At 46.8% G+C, this 13,038-nt stretch overlaps 2 protein-coding genes across 5 annotated transcripts; both read right to left on the bottom strand.

Moving 5' to 3' along the window:
• Positions 1-41: 41 nt before the first annotated feature.
• On the bottom strand, positions 42-3,412 carry LOC108088219 (tubulin glycylase 3B). Of its 2 annotated transcripts, none has more exons than XM_017185926.2 (6): positions 1,985-3,412; positions 891-1,699; positions 554-750; positions 425-503; positions 329-367; positions 42-272 (listed from the first exon to the last, which is right to left on the bottom strand). In XM_017185926.2, the coding sequence occupies exons 1-3, from the start codon at positions 3,300-3,302 to the stop codon at positions 619-621; spliced, it is 2,259 nt and encodes a 752-aa protein (XP_017041415.1). In that variant the 5' UTR covers positions 3,303-3,412; the 3' UTR covers positions 42-272; positions 329-367; positions 425-503; positions 554-618. The 2 variants fall into 2 exon arrangements, with proteins under 2 accessions (XP_017041415.1, XP_017041414.1); XM_017185925.2 differs by having other exon boundaries at positions 425-490.
• A 1,760-nt stretch (positions 3,413-5,172) lies between these two features.
• On the bottom strand, positions 5,173-13,010 carry LOC108088162 (liprin-alpha-1). 3 transcript variants are annotated; one of them, XM_017185826.2, is made up of 15 exons: positions 12,840-13,010; positions 11,774-12,043; positions 11,610-11,711; positions 10,747-11,100; positions 10,576-10,677; positions 10,337-10,504; positions 10,160-10,279; positions 9,546-9,686; positions 7,899-8,822; positions 6,949-7,574; positions 6,690-6,892; positions 6,527-6,634; positions 6,146-6,465; positions 5,962-6,078; positions 5,173-5,901 (listed from the first exon to the last, which is right to left on the bottom strand). In XM_017185826.2, exons 2-15 carry the CDS (start codon positions 12,020-12,022, stop codon positions 5,812-5,814), a joined length of 3,624 nt encoding a protein of 1,207 aa, XP_017041315.1. In that variant the 5' UTR covers positions 12,023-12,043; positions 12,840-13,010; the 3' UTR covers positions 5,173-5,811. The 3 variants fall into 3 exon arrangements, with proteins under 3 accessions (XP_017041315.1, XP_017041317.1, XP_017041316.1); XM_017185828.2 differs by having other exon boundaries at positions 9,558-9,686; XM_017185827.2 differs by lacking the exon at positions 12,840-13,010 and adding an exon at positions 12,751-12,793.
• Positions 13,011-13,038: the final 28 nt, after the last annotated feature.

The following is a 13,038-nucleotide window of genomic DNA, read 5'->3' as shown; positions in this document are numbered from 1 at the left end:
AATCTACGCAGTTTCTTTAAAGAATTCTGTAAAATATTAGCTCTGTTTGAATTATAAATAATAATTTTTATTTAAATTTAAAGACGAGTTTATTGGAAAATCGTTCCCAAATTTTTCGGATGTTCTTGTATACTACATATTTTAGCTGTTAAATAAACTTCAGTCGATTTGGAAAGTGATAAATTTTCATGATTTTTTCCTTCAGCTTGGTGTTCCATTCATGAAACCTTTTTGCGTAATGAGGTGAGCACTTTAATTTTGCAGGACAGGTTCTGTAATATATTTAATAATGTAATATTTATTTTATTCATTTGTGCTTGCTAGTTACTTGTTTAGTTTTTGATCGGTTTTAGGGACTCATTCAATTCTAAGGAATAAAACGTTTATTTATGCTTTTTTCGCAAAAAGTTTTTTGAGCACTTACCTTTTGTTTTATATTTTGCACCTCAGTTTCCAAACAAATAGTACGACTAAAACAGCTATGTAAGTTCTGTAAATAATGGCTTTTCCGTAAAAGTTAAAGTGCAGTAATAATACTTCAAATATAACTTACTTCCCTAGTGGTTTACTGCCATCTGGCAGTCCAAGCATACTCGTCTGTTTCCCCAGTTTGTGTCTTTACTTTGGAGCGGTATATTGAAGAGCCAGGTTCTCCCGAGCAGTTGGATTCAGAATCACCTTGGATCCGACGTTCTGAGATGAAGGTTGTGCCGAAGCTGAGCTTGAACTTTCAGCCGATGCCTTCATTTTCTGTAAGTAAAATGATAGTAGTTGGTAATTGTTATTTTTTAAGCTATACAAATTAATAAAAAGGTTGATAAGCACTGAAAAGTATTCTGTATAAACGAATAAGTGAGTTTATTTGAATTTAAAATTGTACAATACCCTACCTTCTTTTTTGAGATCTTGGGGGAGGCAGCCTTCTCGTGTTTGGCGGGGGCCTCCTTGGCTTTTTCCACCTTTTTGCTCGAGGGAGTCTTAACGTTGTTGAGGATCTTCCGCAGGAGCCTCGTTCGCGGACTGCTCCTCGTCTTGGGCGAGTACTCGAAGAGGGTCATCTGCTTGCCGTTGAGCTCGAGGGGCTTTCCATCCGGCCCCTTGTTGATGCTGTAGTTGACCTCGAAGGCCAGTTCGAAGAGTCCAGTGTTGGTGGTGGGGTTCTTCGGCAGATCCACCACGACGCGGATGCAGTCCTTCAGGACCATCGGGCAGATCCTGGCCGTGATCTCAGTGGAGGGCGAGAGATCGGGCGTGGAGTTGATCTCGATCAGAATGGGGTTGTAGTGCTCGTCGAGCATGAAGTCGCAGCCGTACAGCTCGAAGGCGTTCTGCAGCAACTCCGTCTCGTCCAGACTGGCCATCACCACGGCTATCAGGTTCTGCTTGAATCCGTTGTAGGTCTTCGTCCACGTCCCGTCCGGAGCGCCCATGTGGCGGAGGTAGGACTTGAACTGGTCCAGCGACCACATGTTGTTCTTCGGCAGCCGCGAGTCCCGGTTGGTCTTGTTCTTGTACCGCTTCTGCACCGAGTTGTTGGTCAGGTGGATCGACTCCCGCAGGTCGTCCATGGTGAACTCCTGCGAGCTGAAGCGCAGGTAGCAGTCGCGGTACGTCCACACGCTCACCTTCGTGTCCGTGATCGCGAGGAGCATGTACTGCCGGATGTCGAACTTGGTGCGGTAGATCAGCAGTGGTCGCTCTGTCGGGGCGGGAGAATTTAAAGCCACAAGTTTTAAAGGTTCTCTATTGGGAGCTCCTCAAAGTGATAAAAAATAAATTTAAACAAAAACTACCTTTTAAAATATTTAAGGAAAAAGGAAAATTAATTAAGTCCGCTGCCCTAATAAACGAAAAAACAATTTAAGAGGGCGTGGCATTTCTCTGAAAACATATTCCAATGCGTATCCCTAACTGCATCATGATCAATAGCAACTAAATGTTCATCCCAAAACTATAGATTCCAGCAAGGAGTAACCCCACTCACCTATGTACTTCTGGACGATATACTTCTTGTTCTGGTTGTTCGACGTCCACTGCAGGATGTCGTCAAGGGAACTGCGGATAACGATGCCGATGCCACGGGACTGGTAGCCGGGCTTGAGGATCCATAGGTTGCGGCTGCCGTCCCAGCGGTAGTCTGGTCGCAGGGACTCGATTTGGTCGAGGTAGAGCGCCGCCAGACGGGCGTACTCCGTCATCATTCTTTCGCTGACCCGGAACTTGGCGTTCGACTTGAGCAGGTCGGTGGACTGCACCATGAAGGTCTGGTTCTCGACGATCTCCGCCGGAGTTGGAGGCTTGACCCGGGCGTCGTCGAGCGAGTAGTGCTCCGCGTTCCGTATCATCTTCTTCACCTTGGCCAAGGCGAAGTCCAGGATGGTGCTAGAAATGGAGCCACTGTCGCTGATCAGCTCCGACGGCGTGTGCTCCTTCACGTAGCGCAGCAGGGAGCGGGCCTGCGTCTGCTGGTAGTCCTCGATGAAGGCCATTCGCTCCTCCAGGTTGTTCCCGCCCAGGCGGTAGAAGCGCGGATAGCTCATCCCGCAGACGCCGTCCTCGCGGTACCAGCGCTCCTGCTCCGCGCAGCCGACGAGACCCACCTTGGTGGAGAAGTCGAGGAACTGGCTGCGTCGCACCCGATTCCGGAAGGGCCGCACCTCGGCGCACAGGTCCCGCTGGCCCTTGCCCTGCCAGATGAAGAAGGCCGGGAAGTGGTTGATCATCTTGGAGATGACCACCGTCTCGTAGTCGTTGCCCCGCCGGGCGTGCTCCAGCAGGGAGTCCTCGGACATGCTCTGCAGCTTGGCGTGCCGCGAGGCGGGCAGCTTCTCCAGCCAGCCGCGGCGCATCAGCGCCCGCCTAACCGTGTGGTAGTTGCCGTATACGGTGAAGATCCGCCGGTTGCGGTACGCGTCGATCACACGGGTGCGGTAGACGTTGCGCAACTGGCGCTTCTGGGCCTCCGGCGCCTTTGGCGAGGTGGTGGAAGGGGTCCGGGCCGGCGGATGGGTGGCCCGGGCGCGGGCCAGCAGGCTGCCAATGCTGTCGGCCCGGAAGTGCTGGGCATAGTTGCCGGTGGCCACGGCGCTCGACAGTCCCCCGCCTCCCAGGGCCCCGAAGTGGCTGCCAAAGGAGCCGCTGTTGGTGTTGTGGCTGGACAGCGGCTTCGGCACGGAGCACTGCTTGCACAGCTGCACCAGCTCCGCGTCCAGGTTGTGGATCAGCGACTGGATCTTCGAGACGGGGTTGTAGTAGCGGTTGCGGTTCCCCGTGAACCCCGCCGGCGTGGTGTTCGTCGTCATACTGCTGGCTGCTGCTCCTTCTGTCGTCGGTGGAATGCCCTTCTCAATCTCTTCTCAGTGTTCGTCTCCCGGCGTGTGCGTGGCCAGGTACCCTCTGGCCCTCCCCCGAAAGGACTCGTCTCTGGATGCCAAAAGTGCCGATTGCTTCGTGCAACTAACGTGGAATTTTGAAGCAGGAGCCAAACAGTTTCTAAGAGTATTGCATTTACTAACGAAAGGTCTTGATTGACATAAAAAACATTTCTTCGCATAGACAATCAAATTTGAGAAAAAGAGGGAACCTTTGACGAAACGAAAGTGAAAATGAAATGAACACGTTGAAAGCAGTGCTTGCTACTGAGCAAAAAACCATTAAGTACTCACTTGGAAAAAACCTTCGACCGAAAATTCCAATCGAAAACGTTATAGAAGATTTAGAGAACCCCCATTTCCGCTTTATCAGTGTTTCTCATTTGAAGTTAAGAATTCGTTTCTGCCTTTTTTGTAATAAATTTTAATTTGTAGTTATATTTTCTTCATTTGTTTTTGTGGTTTGCTGTTTTCATTTTTTCAAATATATATGGTACATATAAAAAACTCCTAACCGGAATTTTTACCTAAGTTGCTTGTTTTGCATTCAATTTTCATGTTCACAATATTGTATAAATATATTTACATTTGCGTATGGTAATCAATTTGTTATTTATGTTATGCATTTAGTTTAGTTTAGTTACGCTCATTTTTCTTCATTTTTGTGGAATTTTCAACAAAAGTCAACAATTAAACCAATCCTTCTTCAAATTAACTCAGATATTTTGGATTAGTAGTTAGTAAATTTAGGTTACACATCATAAATATTTGCTTTACTCTTGGATTTACTTAGATAATGCTACAGTTACATACATAAATAAGTTTTCAGTTTTTATAGCTTTTATAAGTTTTTACGCGTCTTTTTTTTTTTTTTTTTTTTTTAATTTAGCTAATACAGTTGAAATAATTTCATTAAGTATTTCCTTGTTAGTATCTTTATAATATATTTTAGTTTTATAAATTAATTTAAGTATACGGTATTCATTTTTACTGCTTTTTTATTTTTCTATTTCAACTTAAAGACAAGCGTTAGTTGCAATTTTGGTTTTTGTACAAATAAGTAAAAACTTAAACTTAATGTACACAGACCCCAAGGACCAACATTTTATAGATGCTGTGGATGTACGTGTTGTGTTTTTATGTGGCAGTTTGTGTGCTTTAACAAATACGGGGACAAATAAGTACATGCGAAACTTAAATACAGTGGTTAGTTTCAACAGAAGAGAAGGATTCGTTTTATTTTTCAACTGGCCGCGATTACAACTTAAGTTAAGAAGCCACGTTAACGATTTCGAAAAAGACTTGGGTTTTTATGTTTTGAAAAACAATGGATATGCTTTTAGATTTTGTGAATAGATCGTTAAAAATATTCAAAGATTTTATTCGCTATTGAAGATCGAGTTTCCTCAAGCCGATGATCAAAGAAATTCTTTATTAGGGACTTAAGCAAAGGCTAAGATTTGAGTTTTGGTTTATGATTAGTTCGCCTTTAAAGCTTTTTCGATTACTAAATGATCTCGTATATATAAGTATGTAAATAGTTGATTTCAATGGGCGCTTGCGACTTCTACAACTTTTCTTCCCCTTCCTTCACTTCACTTTACTTCACATTTAATACTTTGTTAGTTACACGTATGCTTCATGTTTAATAATTAGATTTATTATAATATATAAACGTATATATATGCAGCTGTTACTCTATATATGTATGCCTGATTGTTGTGCATGTTGTTCAGTTTATAAACTCAATCGGATCGACGTCTCTGCCTTCTACAAAAACCTTAACAGAAACACGATAATGTCATATGTAAAGCGTATGTTAGTTGGTTTAATTAAAAAAAGAAAATAATATTGGATTAAATTAAAAACTGTACAAAATGCCATAAAAATTATATAACAAACAAGTTTGGTCACAAATTTGGTTCGAAGCACGCTGTCATCTCTTGCCACCTCTGCATCATCTAAAACAAAATACTGTTAGTCTATTGCAAGCCCAATTGCACTATTTAAAAAATACAATAATAATTTTACAATCGAAAACTGATTAGCTTCTAAAACTTGTACACGCCTGGCAGCGGCAGCGACTTGGCGCCAATGCGACTACGTATGTCCTATGTAGAGTATGTGCTATGTCTTGTATACATTGTCTTGTTATGGATTATGTGACTATGCGTGTATTATATATATTAAATATGTGGATTAGACGTGCATCATGCTGGGGAGTCTCTTGCGTTGCGTCTTTCTTGTTAGGGTTTTTGTGGCTTAGTTGCTGCTAGCATTTCTATTCCTTCTCTTAGTTCTGCTTGTCGTTACTGTTGCGGATTAGGAAACGTTGCCCCTGGTCTTTACGTTCTTATTGTTGTAGGTTGCTTCAGTTGTCTGCCCTGTACTTCACCGGTGCTCACTCATCCACCGAAGACGTGGGCGGGCTGTAGCTGCATCAGGAAGCGCTCCGCTGCTCGTTCTCCGGCCTGCGATCTGTGGCGATCTGCAGCAAGTTATTAAACTCCGTGTCGAGTATTTGGCGAGCCTAGTCGGATGAAAAATCGTTAGATAATTGGGTTGAGAAAGGAAGGCTTTTCTAGTTCACCTGAGCATTTTGTGTGGGTATTTGGAGGGCCAAGCCCATGGCATTGGCATCGAAGCCTTCGTCCAGGGCCATTAAGCCCCCATGCACTCCCGATTCGAGCAAGTTGTTGGCATATTCCTGTGAGAAGATATTGAACATTAATTTGTATCCGAAATAGGTAATTCCTTCTGGCTACGATACTCACCTTCAGTCCGATGCTGCCAACCCACCGTATGACCCGCTCGTTGCTCCAGACGAGCACGTCGCACAGACCGTTTTCACTCATCTTCCGCCTGTGCTCCAGCTCCGTGCGATCGTAGTTAAGGCGCTTGAGCATCGATATGCCATACTGCAGGCTGGTGCGGTGGAAACTGTCCACCATCTTGAGCTGACCGCGCAGATCCTTCTTGGTCAGGTGGTCCAGCATGCGGGCGTCCACCAGACACTCCATGAAGGTTGTGCGATATTGCGGCAGACCCAAGCCGGGCAACCAGTAGTTGCCGATCCACTCGTGGTTCATATCGCCTGCGGGACGAGGATGACAAATTATTAATTGGTTACATCAAATTATAAAGACAAAGCTTACCAAACGCCAGCGTGGTCCGTGAGGTTTGTGGCGCCGAGGGAGAGGTCAGTGAAACCATTTCCTGAATGGCCAGGCGAAGCTTGAGCCTGTGCAGGGGATTGCTGATGCCTGTCAAAGAAGAAAGTTAGTCAGGGATAGCAGCATAGAAACCAAGGATGCTCACCAATCTCCCGCTGAATTTCCGTGTCGCTTAGCGCGCTCATAATGGCACCGGACTTGACGTTCGCCCGACAGGCGGCCACATACCAGGCGGGCATGCCGACCCACAGCTCCAGCCAGGCGACGATGGTGGGTCCGTTCCACAGGGCAAACGGAGTGCCCGCCTTCATGGCCTCGCCCAGCAAGTCATTGCGATAGTCGTGCTCCCTGAAAAGAGCAAAAGGATTAGTAACCGTTTCTTTAAATATTTGGTAGAGGTTTACTTTTTCTGTCTGCCATAGTCAACACTACTTATTTTGGATCCCTGGGAGCTGGCAATGCGGGGCATCATGCCGCCAGTCATGCTCATGGCATCGTAGTTGGAGTCCACCTCGCTCAGTCCGATCGACAGGTTGCCGATGGACATCATGCTGGGCGAACCGTCGGGCAGCGTGTCCTTCACGCCCTTCACCTTCTCCTTTTTGCTGAAGAACCTTCCCAGCGAGGACTTTATGCCCTTCTTCTTTTGCACAGCCGCGGCGGCCGCATCCCTGGACACGCCCGAGGTGGGCGTCTGCAGCATGGACATGGAGCCCATGGTGTTGTAGTGGCGCAGCGACTCCTGGCTGCCGTAGCGCGAGCTCAGTGGCGACAGCCCGTAGCTGTGGCTGCTCAGCGGCATGTGGCCGCCACTGTGGTTCGGCGCCACCGGGGCACTGGGATTGAGGCCGATCGAGCGTCGCCTCAGCTCCTCCTGGCTGTGGGCCAGGGCCTGGGCCACTCGCTCCAGGCGCATGGAGCGGGCGGTCAGCGGGGAAGCGGCTCCGCCGGAGCTCGAGTCCCCTGTGGTGGACATGCCGCCGTGGAGCTCCTCGCGGGAGGCATCGCTGGACAGCACGGGCAAGTTGAGCTGCGAACGGATACAATCATTAGTTGAGTGTCAAAATGAGGAGCTTACACAGAGATATCGGTATTGTATATAAGAACTGTTTAAGAAAAATCAGGTGTGCTTTTAAAGGGAATGGCGTTTTTTTTTTCGTTGCGTTCTTATCGACAGCTGTGACCTACAAAGTTATTGAATTCTCCTATTGTTTTTGCATAAGGTATGACTCATTCCATTTTACAAAGTCTTAACTATTTTTAAGATCCGAGGCAATAGTCGTGTCCCGAAATTATAACTTCGCCAGTTACCAGCTTTAAAGATTTCTTTCGTTGAATTATTTTAGTCACTCACCGTATGATACTTCTGCATGAAATCCCTCTGCGGGCTGTTGGGCGTGCTCCGGCCACTCATGGGTGGACTCTGCCTGTCCATGGAGCGACCGCGGGCCAGCAAGTTGACGTGCTCTAAGCTGCCGACACGGGACTCCAGCTCCTCGGCACGGGCCTCCGTTGACTGCTTCTCCTCCTGGATGAGGCGAATCTCGTTGTTGATGGCGTCCAGCTGCTCCTGCAGCATCATGGCCAGAGTCTGGGCATCCGTGTGACCCGACGGCGACATCATGTCCGCGGTGGCCGCCGCGTACAACACATCGGAGTCGTCGCAGTCCGCGGCGTTGGCCACTAGTTCGTAGGCCTGCTGCTGGGCATGCGCCGCCTGCTGCAGCTTCTCCCACTCCTGCTCAGCCATGGAGCGGACCAGGGCGTTCTCCTCGGACAGGCGCTGCTTGCTCTGGCGGCGCAGCGAGTGCGTCTCGAAGCTGGCGTGCGAGTTGCTCCGGCTGAAGGCTCCACTGGCGTCCACCACGCTGCTCGGCGAGAGACTGCGGGTAAGTGCCTCCGTCTGCTGGATGTTGTAGGCGATCTCCTGCTGCAGCAGCTGCCGCTTGAAGTTCTCGATCTCCAGCCGCGTCTTCGAGAGCTCCTTCATGATCTCGCTCTTCTCGTGGTGCAGCTCCTCGGCCACCTTGCGCGCCTTCTCCAGCTCCTGGGTGAGGGCGTTCTTCTCGTCCAGCGCGTGCATGCGCTCCTTCAGGTGCACCTGCAGCCGCTCGTTGGACTCCGACAGCAGCTTGTCCACCGTGGAGGAGAGCCGCAGGTTGTGCTCCTCGTTCATCTTGAGACGCTGGTTCAGTCTTACCACCTCGCCGGTCTTCTCGTCCAGATTCGTCTCAAGACCCCGGATGCGGTCTTCCGCCGAACCATGTCGTTCTTGAGCCTGAAATTGGTTGAGCCAGCGAGTTTAATGAGCTTGTTCTTCAGGTTTAGGGTTTGGCAGTGGAGAGATTAGTTTGGGTTTTAGTAATGAAAGCTAATAGTGAGTGAGCCCTCAGGTATACCAACTACTATAATAGGTAATTAATTATTCATTTAATATAGGCTTAGTAAAAAGTATTACCTAACAAGTTAATTGGATTTTAAAATAAAAGGAATTATTTTAAAACATTCTATACCCTAACGGAATTTTAGAAAATATTCTTTTTTCTTTCAGATGTTGGTTTCATTACAACAAATATATACTTTACTAACTAGTGTATTAAAATTATAGATATTATGTTGAAATGTAATCTCATAAACACATATAAATTATATTGTAAACCTTTGTTTTAAAAACACTTTAGAATAAATAAATACTTATATTGATCATTAAAAACTTGTAACTGGTATACAGAGGGCATTGTTTGGTCTGATTTTGATTTGGTTTCGGTGCGTGAGAGTAGAAAGTTCAGGTGCAGTACAGAGAGAGAAAAAGAAGAGGAAGTAGTACATAGAAACAGACTTGTTGTTCAAGTTGTTGGAGGTGGTTTCTTGTTGTGGAAAGTACGCAAAAGAAAAGAGCATTACACAAAACAGAGTTCAAGTTGTACGGGATAATAATTGATAATAGTTGATACTTGTCATATGGAACCTGTCCGGCGCGCATATTAGTTCGAGTGCATACCTTGTTTCCTACCTTAGTCAATGCCTCCATGCGAGCCTTCAGCTGCTCCTCCATGTCGGGCTGCAGCTTGGCGTGCTGGGCGAGCTTCTGCTCGGAGAGCTCCAGCTTCTCCTCGATGGCCCCGATCTTCTCCTCGTGCAGCTGATTCAGATTCAAGTTCGGATGCGGATTCGAATTCGGCATTGATCAGGTGGCATGGAGTGGTTGTGGTTCGTGTTTTTGGGGCGGGTGTGTCGATTAGTTGTCGGGGGATTGGTTGCGTATGTAAATGCAATTGATTAGTCACGCTTGAGGGGAGCTTAATGAGAGAGCGGGCTTGGGCACATTTAAGAGTCGAGAGGATCGATTTTGTAACCAACTTTTACAAAGACATTCTCGTTCTTTGGCAGTTTGGAATCTTAGCAAACATAGTACTTTGGTAGGAAACATTTCGTTAGCTCTTGTTTTAAATTTAAGTTATTTGCAAGTTTAATTTAAAGCAACGATACATTAATAATTTGGTGTTTATACATTTTTCGACGAGATACCAAAATCGATCCTTCGGAGATAAAAGTTATAACATTTTGCCCCGCCTTGACCGTGAACCCAGTAATAACTCTCTTTGTTCCACCCACCTTGAGCTGCGCTTCCTTGTGCCGAAGCTCCTGCTCGAGTTTCTCGTTGAGATCATGCAACGATGTGGACTCCCGCTGGGCATTCAGGTAGCGTTTCTCCAGAGTCGCAATGCGCTCCTCCTGTAAACCAAAAGTAGGTTAAAATTCAAGATTGTTATAGGAGAACTATCCCTTTACCTGATCCTCTTTTTGGGCCACGTTTTCGCGCAGATCTCTCTGCAGCTTGGCACACTGGTCCTGAGCCTTACAGTGCTCTTTCTGCACTCGCGACATATTCTCCTCCAGCTCACTGATCTTGTTGTTCAGATCAGAGACCCGCCGCTGCCACTGCGAAAGTTCCGAGGTCTGAAAAGGGAATAATAATTTATGCTCTTGTTCAGTTGAGAAAAAGAGGGAAGTCCCCTGGAGATACTCACCTGCTTCTCGATGATCGTTTGCAGTTCATGGGTCTTGGCTGCATAATCGTTCAGCTCATTCGCCTCGCCATTAACGCCACCAGATCCGCCCACGCCAGCCATCTGAAATTCCGGTGAAAAAGAAAATACAATTTATGACCGCATGGTTGAATGGTTTTCAGAGGTGCGCACCTTCTCTTTGAGCCCGTTCTCGGTGCCTCCGCCTCCGGCGGCGGTTGCGGCACTCCCCGCTCCACCGCCACTCCCCACGCCTGCTGGCACTACCCCCGCCTTGTACTGGGCCAGCTCCTCCTTGGCGGAGCTCAGTTCCTCCTCCATCATGTTGTTCTTCTCGATGGACAGCCGCAGCCGCTCGCGCACCTTCTCGTCCAGCGCCTTGTGGTGCTCGAACAGCGACTTGAGCGCCTTCAGCACCTCGACCTCGCTTGAGACTCCACTTTGGGCAGCAGCTTGTCGCTTCACTACTGTCATCCGCAGGGAACGCTCGTGGCGGGACACCAGACACTCCAGATGCTCCAGAAGAAGCTGAAATAGTCAGATAGAATCAGTAAAACTGCATATAACACAGATAAATGTAATCGCATTTAATGGAACAACTCTAGTTAATGACCGTGAAAATGTAATTTACGTTTTTATGGATCTGAAAGCACTTCCAGACAAAAATAAACTTTGTAGGATTGAAAACGATTTGTTTTGTCTGTGCTTTGTTGTGCCGTTTACTTTGTGATGCGCTTTTGCGTACGCAAATGGGCTTCCCTTACAAGTGACTACGGATCTCACATGTTGACATAAATTTCAGTATAAATTTAGATCAGTTTTAATAGGTCTCGTAAACGTTTGTTCGGTGGTTTTTATGTGCACAAATACGCAAATGAGCAGTCTAGTTTTAAGACCATAAAATAATATGGAAAACAGAGAAAGTTTGTTGTGTACAGTGTGAAATGTGAATAAACTTTAGTGAGAGTGATTTACGATTGTTCTTGAATATGCTAATTCTAGTTTTCAGAACAATGAAGTAAAAGTCCTTTGCTTACCCTGGTGTTATTACGCTCCGCCTTGAGCTCGCCGATCTCCTCGTCCCTCTCCAAAAGGGTTTCCCGCGCCTGCGTCAGCTCCTTGGTAAGGGTGGCAAACTCCTGGAATGATCAGGATCACAGTTATCATCAGACGACCAGTAAAACCATAAAAAAAGTTATACCTGCGGCAGATTGGCGTTGATCTGGCGCTGCAAGCTGTCCCGCTCCTTCTCGACGTCGTGGAGCTTGCTCTCCGCCTCGCCAAGCCGCTCCTGCGCCTCCCGCAGGCTGTCCATGAGCTTGTCCCGCTCGTCCAGCATGGAGACCATCAGCTGCTCAAAGTTGGCGTCCTCCCCGCTGAACTGCGAGGAGCGCTGCGAGATGCTATCCTCGGATATCGTGGGCATTACGTCGCACATCATGTTCCACATTATTTAGTGGGGGCCGCCAGACTGTGCAGGAGAGTTAGAAGGAATTATAGCAGAGGTATGTATGAATAAAATGTCCCCATTTCGAATGTGCGTGGTCCACTGAGAAATTAAGTCCTTGCGATGGTAATACTGAACCTATTCACCTTACAGATCAAATACTTTCGAGCAGTTAATGTATATGTGACTTTCTGTTCGAACTAACATCAGTTTGGCAGAATCTGAAACTATCCTTTTATAATATAAACTGGAGAATTTGTTCATTTTGGTTAGATGAGAAAATATGTCAAAATTAACAACAGTCGTACTAAACTTTTTCTAAGTTTGTACAATATATTCTCCTGGAAGATCCTGATAAAAAACATATTTCTAGCAGAATGTAAAAATGTGTGCCAGAGGAGTTCGGCTGTTACACACAACACACACACACACTCCAATTGGAATGCCCAGCATAGTGGGAGAAACATGTCTAATGAGACTTATCATAGGCGCCGCATTGATAACAAGTTTTCTACACCAACGCACACACTCACATGCACGGCATACACACTCACACACACACTGGCACACATACAGGCACAGCACTTTTTCTCTTTCGCATAACTGGCATATTTTCTGTGCCTAGGTGTGTCGCTGTCGCAATTTGCAACCAAAAATGCCCGAAACCGAATTAAGCCAGTAGCAGGTGCGAGAACACTGTCTTTTTTCACGTGTTTTAATGACTTTTTCACCTCAAAATTCCGTTTTGGGGACGGCGTTTGTGCGAAAAAAAAGCTGCGAGAAAATCGGTTCCCACTCCTCGATCCACCTTAAAACGTACCCCGATCGATCGCACGGCGGCTGGGCAGCAGCAGCAACAACAACTCTGGCCGCGATTTGGCCTTCGCATAGGTCTCCCGGCTGCTTTTAATTAAATAAACCAAATTCCAAAGAGGTTTTTTTCCCCTAATTTTACGATTGTAAAGAAACTAGAGATGGAAGTGCCGAATTGGTCTGGTAACGCCAATGACAACCTTTCT

This window comes from Drosophila ficusphila, unplaced genomic scaffold (assembly GCF_018152265.1).
Source record: "Drosophila ficusphila isolate 14025-0441.05 unplaced genomic scaffold, ASM1815226v1 contig_607, whole genome shotgun sequence".
Classification (NCBI taxonomy): domain Eukaryota; kingdom Metazoa; phylum Arthropoda; class Insecta; order Diptera; family Drosophilidae; genus Drosophila; species Drosophila ficusphila.
The sequence above is the reverse complement of the archived record's forward strand: the minus strand, read 5'-3'. Positions and strand labels throughout refer to the sequence as shown.

Coding starts and splice junctions, on each gene's coding strand:
- LOC108088162 (XM_017185826.2), bottom strand. CDS start 12,022: ATGTGGAACATGATGTGCGACGTAATGCCCACGATATCCGAGGATAGC. Junction 11,101..11,609: donor CGGAGCGTAATAACACCAGG/GTAAGCAAAGGA, acceptor TGACTATTTCAG/CTTCTTCTGGAGCATCTGGA. Junction 7,575..7,898: donor TCATGCAGAAGTATCATACG/GTGAGTGACTAA, acceptor ATCCGTTCGCAG/CTCAACTTGCCCGTGCTGTC.
- LOC108088219 (XM_017185926.2), bottom strand. CDS start 3,302: ATGACGACGAACACCACGCCGGCGGGGTTCACGGGGAACCGCAACCGC. Junction 1,700..1,984: donor TATCGTCCAGAAGTACATAG/GTGAGTGGGGTT, acceptor CCGCCCCGACAG/AGCGACCACTGCTGATCTAC. Junction 751..890: donor CCAAGATCTCAAAAAAGAAG/GTAGGGTATTGT, acceptor TTTTACTTACAG/AAAATGAAGGCATCGGCTGA.